At 37.8% G+C, this 16,366-nt stretch overlaps 2 protein-coding genes across 3 annotated transcripts; both read right to left on the reverse strand.

The window, feature by feature from the left end:
* Positions 1 to 93: 93 nt before the first annotated feature.
* eif3g (eukaryotic translation initiation factor 3, subunit G) lies at positions 94 to 6,589 on the reverse strand. Its single transcript, XM_058378392.1, has 10 exons — positions 6,478 to 6,589; positions 6,351 to 6,397; positions 4,154 to 4,242; positions 4,005 to 4,064; positions 3,776 to 3,880; positions 2,439 to 2,628; positions 1,846 to 1,953; positions 1,615 to 1,751; positions 351 to 457; positions 94 to 265 (listed from the first exon to the last, which is right to left on the reverse strand). Exons 1-10 carry the CDS (start codon positions 6,498 to 6,500, stop codon positions 250 to 252), a joined length of 882 nt encoding a protein of 293 aa, XP_058234375.1. The 5' UTR covers positions 6,501 to 6,589; the 3' UTR covers positions 94 to 249.
* A 1,142-nt stretch (positions 6,590 to 7,731) lies between these two features.
* Positions 7,732 to 14,979, reverse strand: LOC131344823 (P2Y purinoceptor 11-like). Of its 2 annotated transcripts, none has more exons than XM_058377316.1 (2): positions 14,841 to 14,979; positions 7,732 to 8,895 (listed from the first exon to the last, which is right to left on the reverse strand). In XM_058377316.1, the coding sequence occupies exon 2, from the start codon at positions 8,880 to 8,882 to the stop codon at positions 7,989 to 7,991; it is 894 nt and encodes a 297-aa protein (XP_058233299.1). In that variant the 5' UTR covers positions 8,883 to 8,895; positions 14,841 to 14,979; the 3' UTR covers positions 7,732 to 7,988. The 2 variants fall into 2 exon arrangements, with proteins under 2 accessions (XP_058233299.1, XP_058233298.1); XM_058377315.1 differs by lacking the exon at positions 14,841 to 14,979 and adding an exon at positions 10,703 to 11,022.
* Between the last annotated feature and the right edge of the window lie 1,387 nt (positions 14,980 to 16,366).

Here is a 16,366-nt window from a genome sequence, read left to right on the forward strand (position 1 = left end):
AAGTTCCTCTTTCTAAAAATAGTTGCATGTTTTTTTTTACCATAGACAATCAGTTCCTCCAGGCCACAACATGAAGAGAAAAAATTATACCAGTTATTTCCTTTAAGTGTTTATTCAGAAAGCCCCAGAAACCAGGGGGGGGGAGATAATCAAGAAGCAAATCACTCATCATGATGTTTATTCCATCAACAGTCACTCACTACTGCAACAAATGTGGTCTTCCAGTGGGACTATAAGAGGCACCTGCTCTCAGTTGTTGGATGGTCTGGAAAAGAAAAAGTATTTGTTTATTTATTAAATGCACAAGCAAGGACATAAAATGATCATTTGTGTCCTTCAGCGTCACTTACTTGGCCCATTCCACATTGAGGATAAGATGATCATAACCGAAGCCGGACACTCCTGCGATGGCTCTGGCCGCGTCCTCACGCCGGTGGAAACTGATGAAGGCAAAACCCTGCAGAGCAAAACCACACGCAGTTCTTTTAGGGTTACTTATACCTCTATATAGTGATGAGACGTTCGAGACAGGCACCTCAAAACTTAAATCATATTGAGACAACGCTTTTAAATTATGAGCAAGAAACAAGTCCGTCACCAGGAACCTCAGTCCCAATTGAGAGAAATTTCTAACACACGAGGGGAAGGAATAAATAAAAAGATCTAATCCCTACACTGCTGAACAAGTCCTGTTCCTTGATAAAAATAAAAAAAATCATCTTTAGCCTTTCATTCCTCACCATAATAAAAATGTCAGATCAGATTTCTCATTCTACAAGTACTTTCATCCCATATAGAAATTTACACACATGACACAGAAAATATTTTTCTTGCCTCTATGGTTTGCAAACACCCTGCAGTGTGCTGGACACATTAAATAGCAAACAGGATGCACCAAAAAAAAAGGGTGCCGCCTTCACACTACTTGCATTTCAGAAGTCGGAGACAGCAGATGTGTAGAGTTTGTTTTGCAGAATATGCATAACACTTCATGTGCAATAAAAGGTGTGGAGAAGGTGTGCTTTAAAGTCTTGTTAACGCAGGGTGTTGGCTCTCTGCAACCCACGCATTTGCAGAAAAGAGCTGCTAAATTTTAGAGCAGATATATCCCAGGATGGAGAAATTGCTTACCTTGGAGTAGTTATTTTTATAATACTGTTCACTCTTTGCACCAAATCAGGCATAACATTATGACCACCTATTTAATATTGCATTGGTCCCCCTTTTCCTGCCAAAACAGCCCTGACCCATCAAGAAGTGGACTCCACTAGATCCCTCAAGGTGTGCCGTGGAACCTGGCACCAAGATGTTAGCAGCAGATCCTTTTAAGACCTTTAAGTTGCAAGCTTGCAACTTAAGGACACTTTTGATAGATACTGACAAGATACCCCACAAGAGCTGCAGTTTTGGAGATGCTCTGATCCAGTGGTCTAGCCATCACAATTTGGCCCTTCGTCAAACTCGCTCAAATCCTTACACTTGCCCATTTTTCCTACATCTAACATCAACTTTGAGGACAAAATGTTCACTTGCTGTCTAATATATCCCACCCACTAACAGGTGCCATGATGAGGAGATCAGTGTTATTCATGTCACCTTATCAATAAGACTTACTTTAGACTGGCCCGTGTTCTTATCCTTGGCCAGGTAGATCCTAGAGATGGAGCCGAACGGCCTGAAGAGCTCCTGCAAATCTGTCTCCCTCGTGTCCTCAGACAGGTTGGTCACACGGATTGTAGCATTGTCATCAGCTGGACAGAAATAAAAACACATTAACCTTTTAGTTGATCGCTAAACGCAAAAGCGGAGTTAACACCAGGATTAAAGTTCTGGATCTTAACACACCTCTGCGGTTGGGCTGCATGGACTCTCCTCGGCGCGTGCCTCCGTCCCGCAGGCTGGGAGGGACGTACTTCCCGGTCTTGCTCTGGACTGGCTGAGCAGGCTCAGGCTCTGAACAATAGGCAGTGAAGATCCATGCTCAGATTAACTCCCATCAGTTTATAGTGCAGAACTGTTAGATTTTTATGACCTTTTGTGCAGTGACTGGAACTTTTTTTTTTTTTTTTTAATAGCGGGAAGTTCATGTAAATGCATTTTCCGGTTTTATAAAAAATACAATCGTTGAAAGCTACAGAAAAAAAGGAGAAAATGATGTAGTATTTCACCATCTCAGCAGTGTTGGGAAAGCTATATGTATAAAATATATATATATTCTTAATACCAACTCTAGAAAAAGAACAATACTATAAACAGTGACTACAGAAGGGACAGCTCCATTGTGCTGACCTGAAAGAGAAAATAACTTCATAACAGGCTAACCAAAACATATTTTAAACACATTACTACATGCATATCAAGCCCTGATATGACAGAAAAACTGTCAGGCTGCATTAGTAGAGAGTAGATTCCTTCTTTCTGACATACTGCAACCCCACCTGCAGCCTTCTCCTTCTCCCCAGTGGACAGGCCCAGCTGCTCAGCCAGCTCCTTCTGCATGGGACCCAGAGTGTCTTTATAGGGACAGCGGGTGGTCCAGTGATCCCCTTTACAAATACGGCAGGACACGATCTTCTGTCCTTTCAACTTGTTCATGGGATCTTCATCCTGGTCTTGAGAATTTAAGTCCTGATAAAGAGGGAAAGAAGCACATTAGGTTCTGATTTGCTTTACCAAAAAAACAAAAATCTGTCCATAAAACAACCCATCAATTTATCCATCTATTAATCTTTCTATTCATCAATTTGAACCATCAATCTATACATTCCCTCTATCCATCTTTAAATCCATCCATCAATCCACTAGTATACCAATAAATTCCTCCATCCAAACCATCAATCCCTTCAATACATCCACCCATTCGTCATTAAACCACCCATCCTTCCACTAATCCAATCAAACTATCAATCCCTTTTATACATCCACATCCATCATTAAACCCACTCATCCATCCAAACCATCAATCCCTTCTATACATCCACCCATCCTTCAATAAACCACCCATTCTTCCACTAATCCAATCAATACATTCTATACATCCACCCATCCTTCATTAAACCACCCATCGTTCCACTCATCCAATCAAACTACCAATGCATTCTATACATCCATTCACCCTTAAACCCACCCATCCTTCCACTCATCCAATCAAACTATCAATCCCTTTTATACATCCACATCCATCATTAAACCCACTCATCCATCCAAACCATCAATCCCTTCAATACATCCACCCATTCGTCATTAAACCACCCATCCTTCCACTAATCCAATCAAACTACCAATGCATTCTATACATCCATTCACCCTTAAACCCACCCATCCTTCCACTCATCCAATAAAACTATCAATACATTCTATATATCCATCCATCCATCCTTCATTAAACCACCCATCCTTCCACTCACCCAATCAAACTATCAATACATTCTATACATCCATCCATCCATGATAAAACCCACTCATCCTATAAAACTATCAATCAATCCATCTATTCAATAATCAATTAAATCATCAACCATCCAGCTCCTTTTATCTATGCATTCGACAGCAAGCTGTACATGGACAGTGTGATAAAGGTTCTGAACTTTCCGTGTCCATTTCCCCATCACATAACTGCATCAGTCATATACACGAGTTTTCTGAAACTTGTACAATGGTGACATTTCCATCTGTCCTTATATCAGACAACGAAAATAACTAATAAAATGTGTCATTGTGCTGTTCTATACCACATCATTCAGCGGATAAGTGTCAGAAGATTTAAATGACGTACCTCCTTACTGGAGATGAAGGTCATGAAGACATCGTCACTGACCGTGGTGGTGGCAACGTTAGGCCCTGGTGGGTCAAATTCGGAATTTCCAAATTTTTTCCAATTCTGCATAAAGGCAAGACAGAAATGAATTGTATATATTTTTTTTAAGATGCACATATAGATTTGTAAATTTTCCAAGCTAGAAAAACACGTGGATAATATACATATGTATACAAAACCAGCATACCTTTCTCCTAGCGACAGCCTTGGAGGCTTTCCTTGTCTCAATTTTGAAAGTTCGGACAATCTGAAGTGGAAAGACAAGTGTTAAAGCAGGTAAGAAGTGAATTTCTGATCTTGTAAAAATCAAAATCCTGTTTTAAAAACTGCTCTCACCTTGACCTTCTTGCCATCCTCATCTATCTTGTATTCTGTCACAGTCTTTATATTGCCTTTGACTGTCTCTTTTGGTGATGGAAGAGTGCCTTCAAAAGCAGAGAAGACTTTATTAGATTTATTTATTGAACTGAAAGACTGCTAGAGCATGGTTTTAAACATCCCCTGCACATTTTTTGCTTCTAACCCATTTGTTTCATCTCATCAGCTGATTCATATGTCTAAACAGTGTTAAAAGTTGTTTGTTTCCTCTCATACACTATATTTCCAAAAGTTTTGGGACAACCCTCCAAATCATTGAATTCAGGTGTTGTTTTTCAGGGGTTGGGGTCGGCCCTTTCATTCCAGTGAAAGGAACTCTTAATGTTTCAGCATACCAAGATATTTTGGACAATTTCATGCTCCCAACTTTGTGGAAACAGTTTGGGGATGACCCCTTCCTGTTCCAACATGGCTGTGCTACATGCCACAAAACAAGGTCCATGAGGACATGGATGAGGGAGTTTGGTGTGGAGGATCTTGACTGGCCTGTGTAGAGTCCTGACCTGAACCCCACAGAACACCTTTGTGATGAATTAGAACAGAGACTGTGAGTCATTCCAAAACTGAGACGTCTGTCTACCTGCACATGAATGTAATATGGAGTTGTCCCGCCCTTTGCAGCTTTAACAGCTTCAACTCTTCTGGGAAGGCTTTCCACAAGGTTTAGGAGTGTGTTTATGGGAATTTTTGTCCGTTCCTCTAGAAGTGCATTTGTGAGGTCAGGCACTGATGATGGGCGAGAGATCTCCACGCGAATTCATCCCAAAGGCGTTCTATCGGGTTAAGGTCAGGATTCTGTGCAGACCAGTCAAGTTCAAGGAATTCATTCTCTCATCATATGAAGGCACAGTCAGAGGCAAGAAAAGATAAACAAGTTCAAGTGTTTTACAAGTAAATGAGATGTGACTAGTAAGATGCAAGATTTGGTAGATGCACAGCTTGGGAAGTAGTTGTAACATGGCTGTAACACCAGCTGTAACATAGATGACATGTTATAGCGAGTGCATTAATATGAACATGTTATTTATACGATCAAACACTAATAATATTATTATTAGATAGATTATTAATAATTTCAATAAATTGAAATGTGTTAAAGTTTCCTTAATAGTTTATCATTTACGGAAGGAGTTAGTTAGTTGCGGTTTAAAGTTTAGGAAAGTTTCGAGGACAGAAAGAGAGAAAGAGTTACAGAAACAGAGAGAGACAGAGACCGAGAGAGAGAGAGACAGAGAGAAACAGAGAGAGACAGAGACCGAGAGAGAGAGAGAGAGAGAGAAACAGAGAGGCAAAGACAGAGAGAGAGAGAGAGAGAGAGAGAGAGATACAGAGAGAGAGAAGGGGGGGGGGGGGGTCTCCTTCACCCATATGGCAACCTGTATGACAAATATTAATCTATAAAGATTCATAGAGATTATTCAATAGCATTTGCACTTATGTAAGATCATCATAGATGAATACAAGCGTTAGCCTTCTATCTAGCATTAAATAATTAGCAATGAATAAGCAAGGTACTCTTAAATTGTATAAATAAAACAAAACAACCAAAATTTAAATTTATCAACCAGCTAGCCACAATGACACGCTTCTGTACTGTCCAGCTGATTTCCTTACATTTTATCCACCCGTATTCCATCAAAGCCCGCCCCTACGTTGTGATTGGTTATCACTCGAGATCCTGCGCTAAGATTGGCTATCGGATTATATTTCCAGCAGTCAGCCAATCCCCGTGCGAGTTGCAAAACACTGGCTAGCCAATCCTAACACTTGGGCGGTACAGATGTCGTTATAGCGGTGGGAAAACATTATCTTAGCGATGATGGGGACGCCAAAAGCTTGATTATAACGCTAGCTAACTAATGTTTTAGCATTCAGTTAAACTAATGTTAATATCTTTAACTTCCATTTTTAAGCGCCAGCGGTTGAACAAGGCCACGTATCTAATCGCGTTTTGACGCGTGGAAAGTCAATTCAGCCGCCTTGTCAGGTTCCGTCCCAAATGCAGATATAGTGCACTTCGCATTACGTTTGTCTGAGTGACCGTTATACCCTACATAGGACACCTACACAGGAAATGCGCAATAATTTGGGACAGTGTGTGGCCTCGCTTTTCCATGGCACACGCGTGTGCTAAGCTAGCTCATGCTAAACTTACCTTCGTCTCCCTCTTCTTCAACCTGGTCAGCCCAGCTTGGCTTCGAGCTAAGAAAGATATCTAAAGTTAGCTTGATGCGCCAGATTTAACATAAAAATCGTCTTTAATTTTAAACAGCGGTACTTACTCATCGTATTCAATCGACGGCATTCTGCCCCACCGCTGATAACAACCAGGCTAGCTCGGTAGAGAGAAGTTTCCCGGGAGCGAAGAAGAAAGAAATCTCGCGAGATATCCCCGTCAACGTGACGTCACAGTACTGGGCGTTTTGGCGTCAGATACACTACACTGACACAAGAGCTATTATTCATTATGTCATTATTCTTACATAAATCTATACATAAACTATCACAACTTAATTATTTTATTATTTCTATTCACAAATGTAATGTAATAAAGATATTAGAATTTATTTTAACTCTTTGTCCATTTCCTGTAACAGAAAAGCTGCCAAAACAAAGAGTATATGCTCACAATTTCATGTATTTATTTATTTATTTATTTACTTTTATTTATTTATTTATTTATTTACTTTTATTTATTTATTTATTCATATATGTTTATTTGCATACTTACTTTTTTAGTCTATTTTTTATTTTTTTATTTATTTGTTTGTTTTGTTTATTGTCACAGAATGATGTGGAGTTTTTGTCTACATCTGTTGCTCTGGCTTTTTGTTTTGGTTTTTTTTGGTTCCTATGTCATGTTAACCAAATAATAAATTAAAAAAAAATAAATAAAAAAGCTACACTACACTGAGAAAGCAAATATTTACAAAGAAACTGTATTGTTGTGATATAAATATCTTGATTTGCACACTTCCCATAGCACTGTCTTTATTGTATGTAATTATTTTCTAATAAAGTCGCATTAAACATAAAAAGTCCATCATCCTGGGACTTGTTTATTGCAGAAATGTAAAACCTTTTTTTAAAAATGTTTTTTAAATTGCATATTTTCTTTCTTTTTTTGTAAATGACGTTTTCTTTTTAAATTATACACAATATTAGTGTTAACTTTAATATTTTTATATTTTTAAAAAATATTCTTTCTTTCTTTCTTTTTAATTTTATTTATTTGTTTTATTATTTATTATTTAAAGTATTTTTTAAAGATATTGTTTGGCTTCACCAGTGACTCAACTGATGAATTTGACCAATATTATATGATTACATTTTTAATTGTGTTAGATGAATTTCATATTTATCAACTAACAATTATGCATCTGTATGCTGTAGCTTTAAGATATACTTTGACCCAGAATTATAGAATCATTTATTCTTCAATTGTATTAATGTTTAATGTGTTACTTAATATGTGGGGAATGTTAGGTCAGTTTCATCATAATGACAATATCTGAACAATGAGACTTGTTTATAGCACATATTTATTCTATTTGCAATTAACTGTATTTAATATATATGCGCAATGAGACCAGGGATCTAAATATCATATACAGTATAACCAACTAACATATGTTTATGGCTTAGTCAAGATAGCATTATCAATGGGGGAAAAAAGATGAAATACATTGCTTTATTTATACAGTTTTCATCATACATACTGAATAACATTCCATAGAAACAAGCTATTTTAAATTTAGGGTGAACCTGAGAGAATACAAAACAAATTGGTAGATTAAGTGGATTCCTTTGAGCTCCTTCTACAGCACATTGTCCTGATGCTGTCGAACACCGCCATGTAGAAGATGGGATGAAGACACATGTTCACGCAGGCTAATGCCTTTGACACTTGGTATCCATTACACACAGGATAATTAGTCATTTTTAAAGCCTTTAGACTAAAGTGCCATATTTGCAATATGTGATATGGTACAAAAGACACGGAGTACAGGATGCAGACTAAAGCCACCATAAGAGCCACTTTTTTCTTCTCCAGCGATGTGATGTTCTCATTTTTGAAAACCACCCATATTACACCAAAATAGGATGCAAATGTAACTAAAAATGGGATCAAGCAGCCTATAACAGCCATAAACACCCTATATACAAACTTCATATATTTTTGGCTTGAATCTGCGTATAAAGAACATCTCTCTTTCTCGGTACCCGAATAATAGAGGATCGGAGATGACAAGGCTGCCACCAAGATCCAAACAACCAAACTGGCGATCTTGGCATGTTTCGGTTTTACATAGTTGCGTGTGAAGAAGGGATGAACGATGGCCAGGTATCTGTTAGCACTGATGCACATGATGAAGTAAATGCTGACGTAGAGGTTACAGTTGAAGAGAAAGCGCTCTATTTTGCAGAGAGCATTACCAAATATCCAGACCCGTCCTTTTGAATAGTAGATGATGAGAAGTGGAAGAGTGAGGGCGTAAAGGATGTCGCTGATTACCAGGTTGCAGGAGAACACCACTCCGGTGTGCCAGTTCTTTCTCTCTTTAGTCACAAGCAGCCACAGTGCCAGTATGTTCCCCGCCAGTGCCACACACATCTCCACACCGTACATGGGAGGTAACACGTCCATTGAAAATGTACCGTTACAGCTGCTTCTATTCGTTGCCATTTTATGGTTTCTCCTGCAAAAATAGAAATGTAGGATGTATTCCTGCCACATACGATCCATATTGTATCATTTTGACAATCAGAATGTTCCAGTTATTTCAAATGATATGCCAAGACAAGTTTGCTAGCAAGCTATAGACTTTATACATTCAGAAAAATATTGGAATTATAATACAGCTGCTTCAAATCAGTTTGAACCAAACCATCATAGTCAATGTGATTAAATGACCTTCTGAGTGGCTTAACCCTCTAGACAGTGAATACACAAGAATTCACACACACACAAAAAAACAGAACACTAGTGATTAAAGAATTGACGAATCAGCTTCAGCGGTGTGGATGCAAGCTCCGCCCACTAACCCCCTATTTACGTTATGTTCTATGCATACTCCATGCCCACTTCTGTGCAATCCGATTCACAAATTGTAACTAAATCCCAGTACATTAATTTAGTGTTTATTTGCTGCAGTTATTTGCTATTTTTCTAATCTGCTTACATGATGTACTTATTGATGATGCTGAAAATACTGAAGTCATCACATTTAATCATGTTAATTAATCTGGAGCTCCATTAGTACTAGAAAAAAAAAATTATTACTTGCTTTTTGCATATTACAAATTGTTTAAAAATGATTTTAGTAACATTTCAACATTAGTTGTAGTTCATTATGTCTAATAAACTACAGTGGAGACAAACACACTTGACTTTAATGTCTATCAGTGCAGATGTATTGGCCAGACACTGAATCAGCCTTATAACTTTATGCATGTTGTTGAAGACGGCATGCTGCATTAGGTGTGTTACATTTGTCATTTAAGTGTATTAACATAGCACATACTGAAAAAATAGCTGTGGTTAGAAAACCCATGCACAAATATGGTAGTACAAAGTAGTTTCTATGTGAATTGAAGCCACTGGGCTACACAAGCTGGCTCTGTTGTAATCTTTAAGGAATGAGCATTCAGATTAAATACACTATATTGCCAAAGGTTTTGGGACACCCTTCCAAATAATTGAATTCAGATGTTGTTTCTCAGGGGTTGGGCTCGACCCCTTAGTTCCAGTGAAAGGAACTCTTAATGCTTCAGCATACCAAGACATTTTGGACAATTTCATGGTCCCGACTTTGTGGGGACAGTTTGGGGATGACCCCTTCCTGTTCCAACATGACTGTGGATGAGCGAGTCCTGACCTCAACCTGATAGAACATATGAACGGATAAGACCTTCTCGTCCAACATCGGTGCCTGACCTCACAAATGCGCTTCTAGAGGAATGGTCAAAAACACTCTCCTAAACCTTGTGGAAAGCCTTCCCAGAAGAGTTGAAGCTGTTAAAGCTGCAAAGGGCAGGCCAACTCCATATTACATTCATGTGCATGTAAAGGCAGACGTCCCAAACCTTTTTCCAATTTAGTGTATGTAAGAGTAATAAATCTGTCCAGTTGTTTGATGAAGAACAGATGTTTTTAAATCAGTCCCACAGCACTCATACAGTTGTGAGGCACCCCAAAATAACTACTTATAAATATACTTACATACATACACAATTACAGATTTAATTCATGAAGGTTTCCACTTCTAATTAAAAAAGCCTGAAAGGTCATCCTGTAAATAAGGCTGAAGAGTCCCAACAAAATACTACACGCTCTTTCTTTTTACCTCTTTGCCTACTTTAAAATTTTTTCCTTCTACTTTTTTATTTTGCACACTCCTCAGTGTTACTATGTAAAATGTAAGAAGGCTTGTGTTGTGAGAGATCCTGACCTCTCTCCAGTACACAAGCTACTTTTACTTTTAACGGCAAAAAACCGTTACTCACCGCTTCAAGTGAAATGCCTCAGCATCCGGAGCTTTGAAGCTTAACTGCAGAAATATTAATAAAACCCCAAAACGATCAAGAATGTACTTAGTTAATTACTCTAACAGTACTAAATAATGTCTAATAACTAGTCACATATTTATTAAACACGCTCCAATCTATGAATACACCTCTGTTTGCCGCGATGCCGTGTTCAGATCTCTCCGTCCACATAGCAGACCGGGTTGCCAGATCTGTGTGAATTCATCCCAGCCATTCAATAAAACCAAACCTGTGATAATACAATACACTATATTGCCAACGGTTTTCGGACAGGATGATTATGGGATCAGGCTTTTAATTAGAAGTGGAAATTAAATCTATTGCATCTGTTCTTTCTCAAACAACCAGACAGATGTATTACTCTTACATACACTATATTGCAAAAAGTTTTAAGACTTTACATGCACATGAAAGTAATATGGAGTTGTCCTGCCCTTTGCAGCTATAACAGCTTCAACTCTACTAGGAAGGCTTTCCACAAGGTTTAGGAGTGTGTTTATGGGAATTTTGGACTATTCCTCTAGAAGCGTATTTGTGAGATCAGGCACTGATGTTGAACGAGAAGGTCTGGCTCACAGTCTCCACTCTAATTCATCCCAAAGATGTTCTATCGGAAATTGTTCTATTGAATATTGTGGATATGATTCAATTTGCCTGGTCTCTTCAGCTTATAATCTCAAGTCAAGTCAAGAAGCTTTTATTGTTATTAAATTCTATTCTAACATAAATTTGTTCTAACAAGTTGAGGTCAGGACAGTGCAGGCCAGTCAAGATCCTCCACACCAAACTCACTCATCCATGTCTTTATGGACCTTGCTTTGTGCACTGGTGCACAGTCATGTTGGAACAGGAAGGGGTCTATCTATCTATCTATCTATCTATCTATCTATCTATCTATCTATCTATCTATCTATCTATCTATCTATCTATCTATCTATCTATCTATCTATCTATCTATCTATATGTATGTATGTATGAAAATATGAGAAAATAACATATTACATACACGTTACATGCTCTGGCCTTTATTTTTTACTGGCACACCCTTTCACTTGGTTATTACATTTTATTTTATTATATCCTCAGTAAACAGGTAAGTACATAACAAAACAAATTGGCAACGAAAACTCATACATACATACATTTAAAAATAAGGGAGGGATAGGTACTGACCTGGCAGCATTAAACCTGCAGCACTAAGGTCAGCTTTCAACACACACATACACACACACACACACACACACACAGCCAGAAACTGAAATGGGTGGAGGTTAAGCAGATGTCCAGTCTCAGATAACATACCACTGGAATTATAGTCTCTACCTCAGTTTCTTCCCAGTTATTTCCTTTTTACGCAAATTACAGCTTGCTGCAATTATTCCTGTTGCCCTAAGGTTACTTACCACACATTAATACAAAACACTCCATAAACCCTGTACTACACATTCAAAATCAAGAGCAAGTGTATAGCAATGATGACGTAGGCTTTTGTTAAAAGTGCTATATAAATTAATTTGATTCTGATTAATTTGGTTATTTCTGAGCTCCTCACTCACCAAAATGGCTCTTCCTGTGTGCGAGCTGACACTCCCTGATAGCTTCTTATATCTCAGATTATTTAAGTAAGATAGGAAACCATCTGTCTATCTTTTAACAGATATTTATACAGATAAACCTATATATACAGCATAGTTGGTTGAATGTTATGTTTGAAGCTAACGGCTAACAAAGCAGAGAGGGTTAAGGGCCGTTCTACTTCTTCCCTCATTTTTTTCCACCGCATAACTGTAGCATGCCGAGTTCTTAGCAAGGTTCATGAAGACTTGGATGAGAGAGTTTGATGTGGAGGAACTTGACTTGCCTGCACCTGACCTCAACCTGATAGAACACCTTTGGATGAATTAGAGTGGAGACTGTGAGTCATTCCAAAACTGGGACCTCTATTTTTACCTGCACATGAATGTAATATGGAGTTGTCCCGCCCTTTGCAGCTATAACAGCTTCAACTCTTCTGGGAAGGCTTTCCATAAGGTTTAGGAATGTGTTTATGGGAATTTTTGACCGTTCCTCTAGAAGCGTATTTGTGAGGTCAGGCACTGATGTTGGACTGGCTCGCAGTCTCCACTCTAATTCATCCCAAAGATGTTCTATCGGAAATTGTTCTATTGAATATTGTGGATACATATGATTAAATTTGCACAGTCTTTTCAGCTTATAATCTCAAGTCAAGTTAAGTCAAGTCAAGAAGCTTTTATTGTCATTAAAACCATATATATTTACATAGTGAAATGAGCCAACGTTTCTCCAGGACGCTGGTGCTACATAAACATACAACATATAGTTTAATCAAAAAAAACAAAAGAAGATCTAGATATTTAGCATCTTTTAGTTCAGGACCAGAGAAGTCTGTAAGAGGACAGCTAATGGAAATGTTTTTTAAACATGTGACTGTGATTCATATGTGAGGATGTTGCATCCTGTCATACAGGAAGCTGTGGGCATGAGATTTTGTTACAGTTTAGTAACATAAACCATGTGGTTAACACAGGTCATAAAGGTAATTTCACGCGCCCTCACTATGACATTTGGAGGGAATGTAATGAAGCATAGGGTTTACACTGGTTAAATAAGATTTAAAATGGTACTAGGTTTTATTATACCGCTGGAAAAAACACAATGGAAGTTGGTCTAATGATCTCCATTAAACATTAAAATCATAAAGCAGTGATGCAGAGGTGCCATCATTTACCAGTTATCTATAGCCTTTAGAGTCCCTGACCCCTTATTACAGCAATACCGAAGAGATCTGATAAAGACATGTTTCTGTTTTTTTTCAGATAAATCAGTCAACCTTAAAAGGGAAAAGAATGCATGATGTGAAAGCTTTTCTTCTGATGGAGTTGACTTTCACTTCTTTCTCACTTCACCTTGGTGAATTTTGATTTGGTTTCATGAGCCAGTAGGAAATAAAATGATGAGACTGTGGTCTCTTTGGTGGGTAAAAATGGGGAAAGAGCTCCTGAGAGGTGCAACGGAGAAGCGTTCACCCTCTTATCAGAAGATTACGGGTGGAAAAAGTGCGAAAATCGTAAGCAACAGAGTGCCAAAAGAGTGGGAAGGATATTAAACGTTATTCACAGAAACAGCAGCTAATCATGTGTGTCTGTGAGCTCATTTATGTGGAAGGACACTTTTCTTCAAGTGTGTTACATTGCTGTGTGCTGTAGCATGAGCAACTGTTTGAAAAATAAGCTCGGCAGAATGCCTTAATGTGTCCCAGCTGGTAGCTGTTGTGTGATTGGGGAGCGCTGGCTGATGGTTGGGAATTGGCAGGCGAACAAATTGTGAAGAAAATGGAGGAAAATACCACACAATAAGAAAGAAACAATAGCAATACCACAATTAATTGGCAGTCATATTGGATTTGGCCTTGTTTTTTTTTCTTTTACTCTTAACTTGCTGCAAACTTTTAAAACTTTATAATGTTATTTCTCTATGTTTCTATACTCCTGTAAAGCTGCTTTGAGACAATGTCCATCCTTAAAAGTGCTATACAAATAAATTGAATTGAATTGAACAACAACAAAAAAAGAAATATTGCCCTCCTATCCACACACGCTAGATACAGCCACACTATTTGAAGCCTGCTACACCCAAGGGAGAGGTTATAAAATTGATATAAGTGATACAATAAAAACATCACTAAACCCCAGACATAAAATACTCTCATAGATTTTCATAATCATGACTGTTGGCTTCATGTATGCATCAAGTTTTTCTTTTTCTTTCTCTTTTTTTTTTTTTGTGAGGCACAATTTAAATGTTCTTTCTTTTAAGTTTCTTAAAAATTCCTAAAGACAGTGTCTACCAAAGAGAATTCTCTAGACAATCAATTTTCAGTAAACATTAAAACATCTCTCAGGTACAAGTGATGTTGCTTTAAGCCTCAGGTACAAGTGATGTTGCTTCAAACCTTTTTCCTTTTGTAAACTACGCTGAAAAATCAATCAAGTATGAAATCTGATACTGATTTGAATCCAGACAAAGCATCTCCTACATTTCCCCAAGTATAACAGATAACTAAAATTACAATTACCTTGAAAATATCTCGATGTGATTGCTGAATTGGTCTCCTTGCTCAGCAGTAGCACTCTTACTCGACCCAAAGTCTTGTCACAAATTCTGTACAGACAGCCCATCTAGGTTTTCCTGTGTGACATCTATGACATCTCAACACATCTCATAGCCTTTGTTTGACTTTCATTTCCTCTATTCTTATTTGTTACCACGTGTGGTGCTCTTATTCTATTCCATTTCTTTTTCTATTCTTGGATTTCTAATATTAGACACAAAAGTATTTTAAAAAAGTGAAAATTATTATGATTAACAGTTTATGAAAAACTTATTGGAAAATTATTTAGTAGTGAAAATGCAAGTAATACGATTTTTTTGTATATCTTTAAGAATAATGTAGGCTGCTAAGGGAGGAAAGTTTCACTCGTCTAAATTATTTTGAAAACATCGCCATCAAGAGGTTGTATTCTGATAGTGCACCCACTGAGATGTAGATCCTGGTTCAGGTTTTATCTCAGCTGCGATTGGTCCTTCACCTTTTCTCCTTATTCTTCATCTTGTTCTTCTCTAAGGCCTGCTTTAATAGCTTATTCTGTGTTTCGTAGACTATGATCCTTTTTCCTGATCTTTTTCTCTTTTGAATTCATTGCTTGTCCTACCCCTTTAATCTCACCATCCTTCTTGATGCTTACATTTTACTTGTTTTTCCTACAAACCTCTCGCAAGCAAAGCTTCAGCACCCAATCTCCTCCTGCCAGCATGACTGAAGATTTGTTTTTCTTCCACTGAATTAAACTTTGCTTGCTCCAAAAACAAATCATCACCAGCAGTGGATGATGAGTAATCTGCTGTTCATGCATCCTGTGTTTCTGTGGTTGTAAAAATTGGATGAAGGTCTGCAGAAAGGGAAAGAAATAGATGCATCATTTAACAGCAGCAGGAAATTCAGTGTACTATAAATGCATGATTCAGAAGATACATCAGTGTGTAAACTTTGAACAATTAGTTCTTAGTCACCACCCTTTCCTCAGTTAATCAATCTAAAACCAGAGTAACCAGAGAATTAAACGGAAGTGGAGAATGGGTCTTTCCAAAGCAAAGACATTATCGCAAAGAGTTCTTTTTATACTGTTTTGCATCCATAAGATGTGGAAAATGGTTGAAGGGAATTTTGACAAAGAGTTGCAGTTATATGGGACAGTGAGACAGGTGGCAGCAGCTGTGTACATAATTTATGACCTGTGTAAATATATGAAGTTGACTTTTGTTTTAGCGGTTGTAGTCATTACTGGAGCTACCATAGCAGTTGTAAGTAAATAAGAACACTCAGAATGCATCCATTAGGCCCTTCATGTGTCTTTTATGTTACGTGTTGCCCAACAATTAAGTTTTCCAAAGACATGGGATTTAGGATGCTGAAAAGTCAGACTTTATTAAGAGACAATAAAGCCAAAACATCTGCAGATGATCTGACTCAAAGCAGTTGTTTAGCGGCTTCTTCTTAATCACCTTTTCAACCTGAAAACCTTTTTTCCCTCTCGGTCATAT

Source organism: Hemibagrus wyckioides, linkage group LG24 (assembly GCF_019097595.1).
Source record: "Hemibagrus wyckioides isolate EC202008001 linkage group LG24, SWU_Hwy_1.0, whole genome shotgun sequence".
Classification (NCBI taxonomy): domain Eukaryota; kingdom Metazoa; phylum Chordata; class Actinopteri; order Siluriformes; family Bagridae; genus Hemibagrus; species Hemibagrus wyckioides.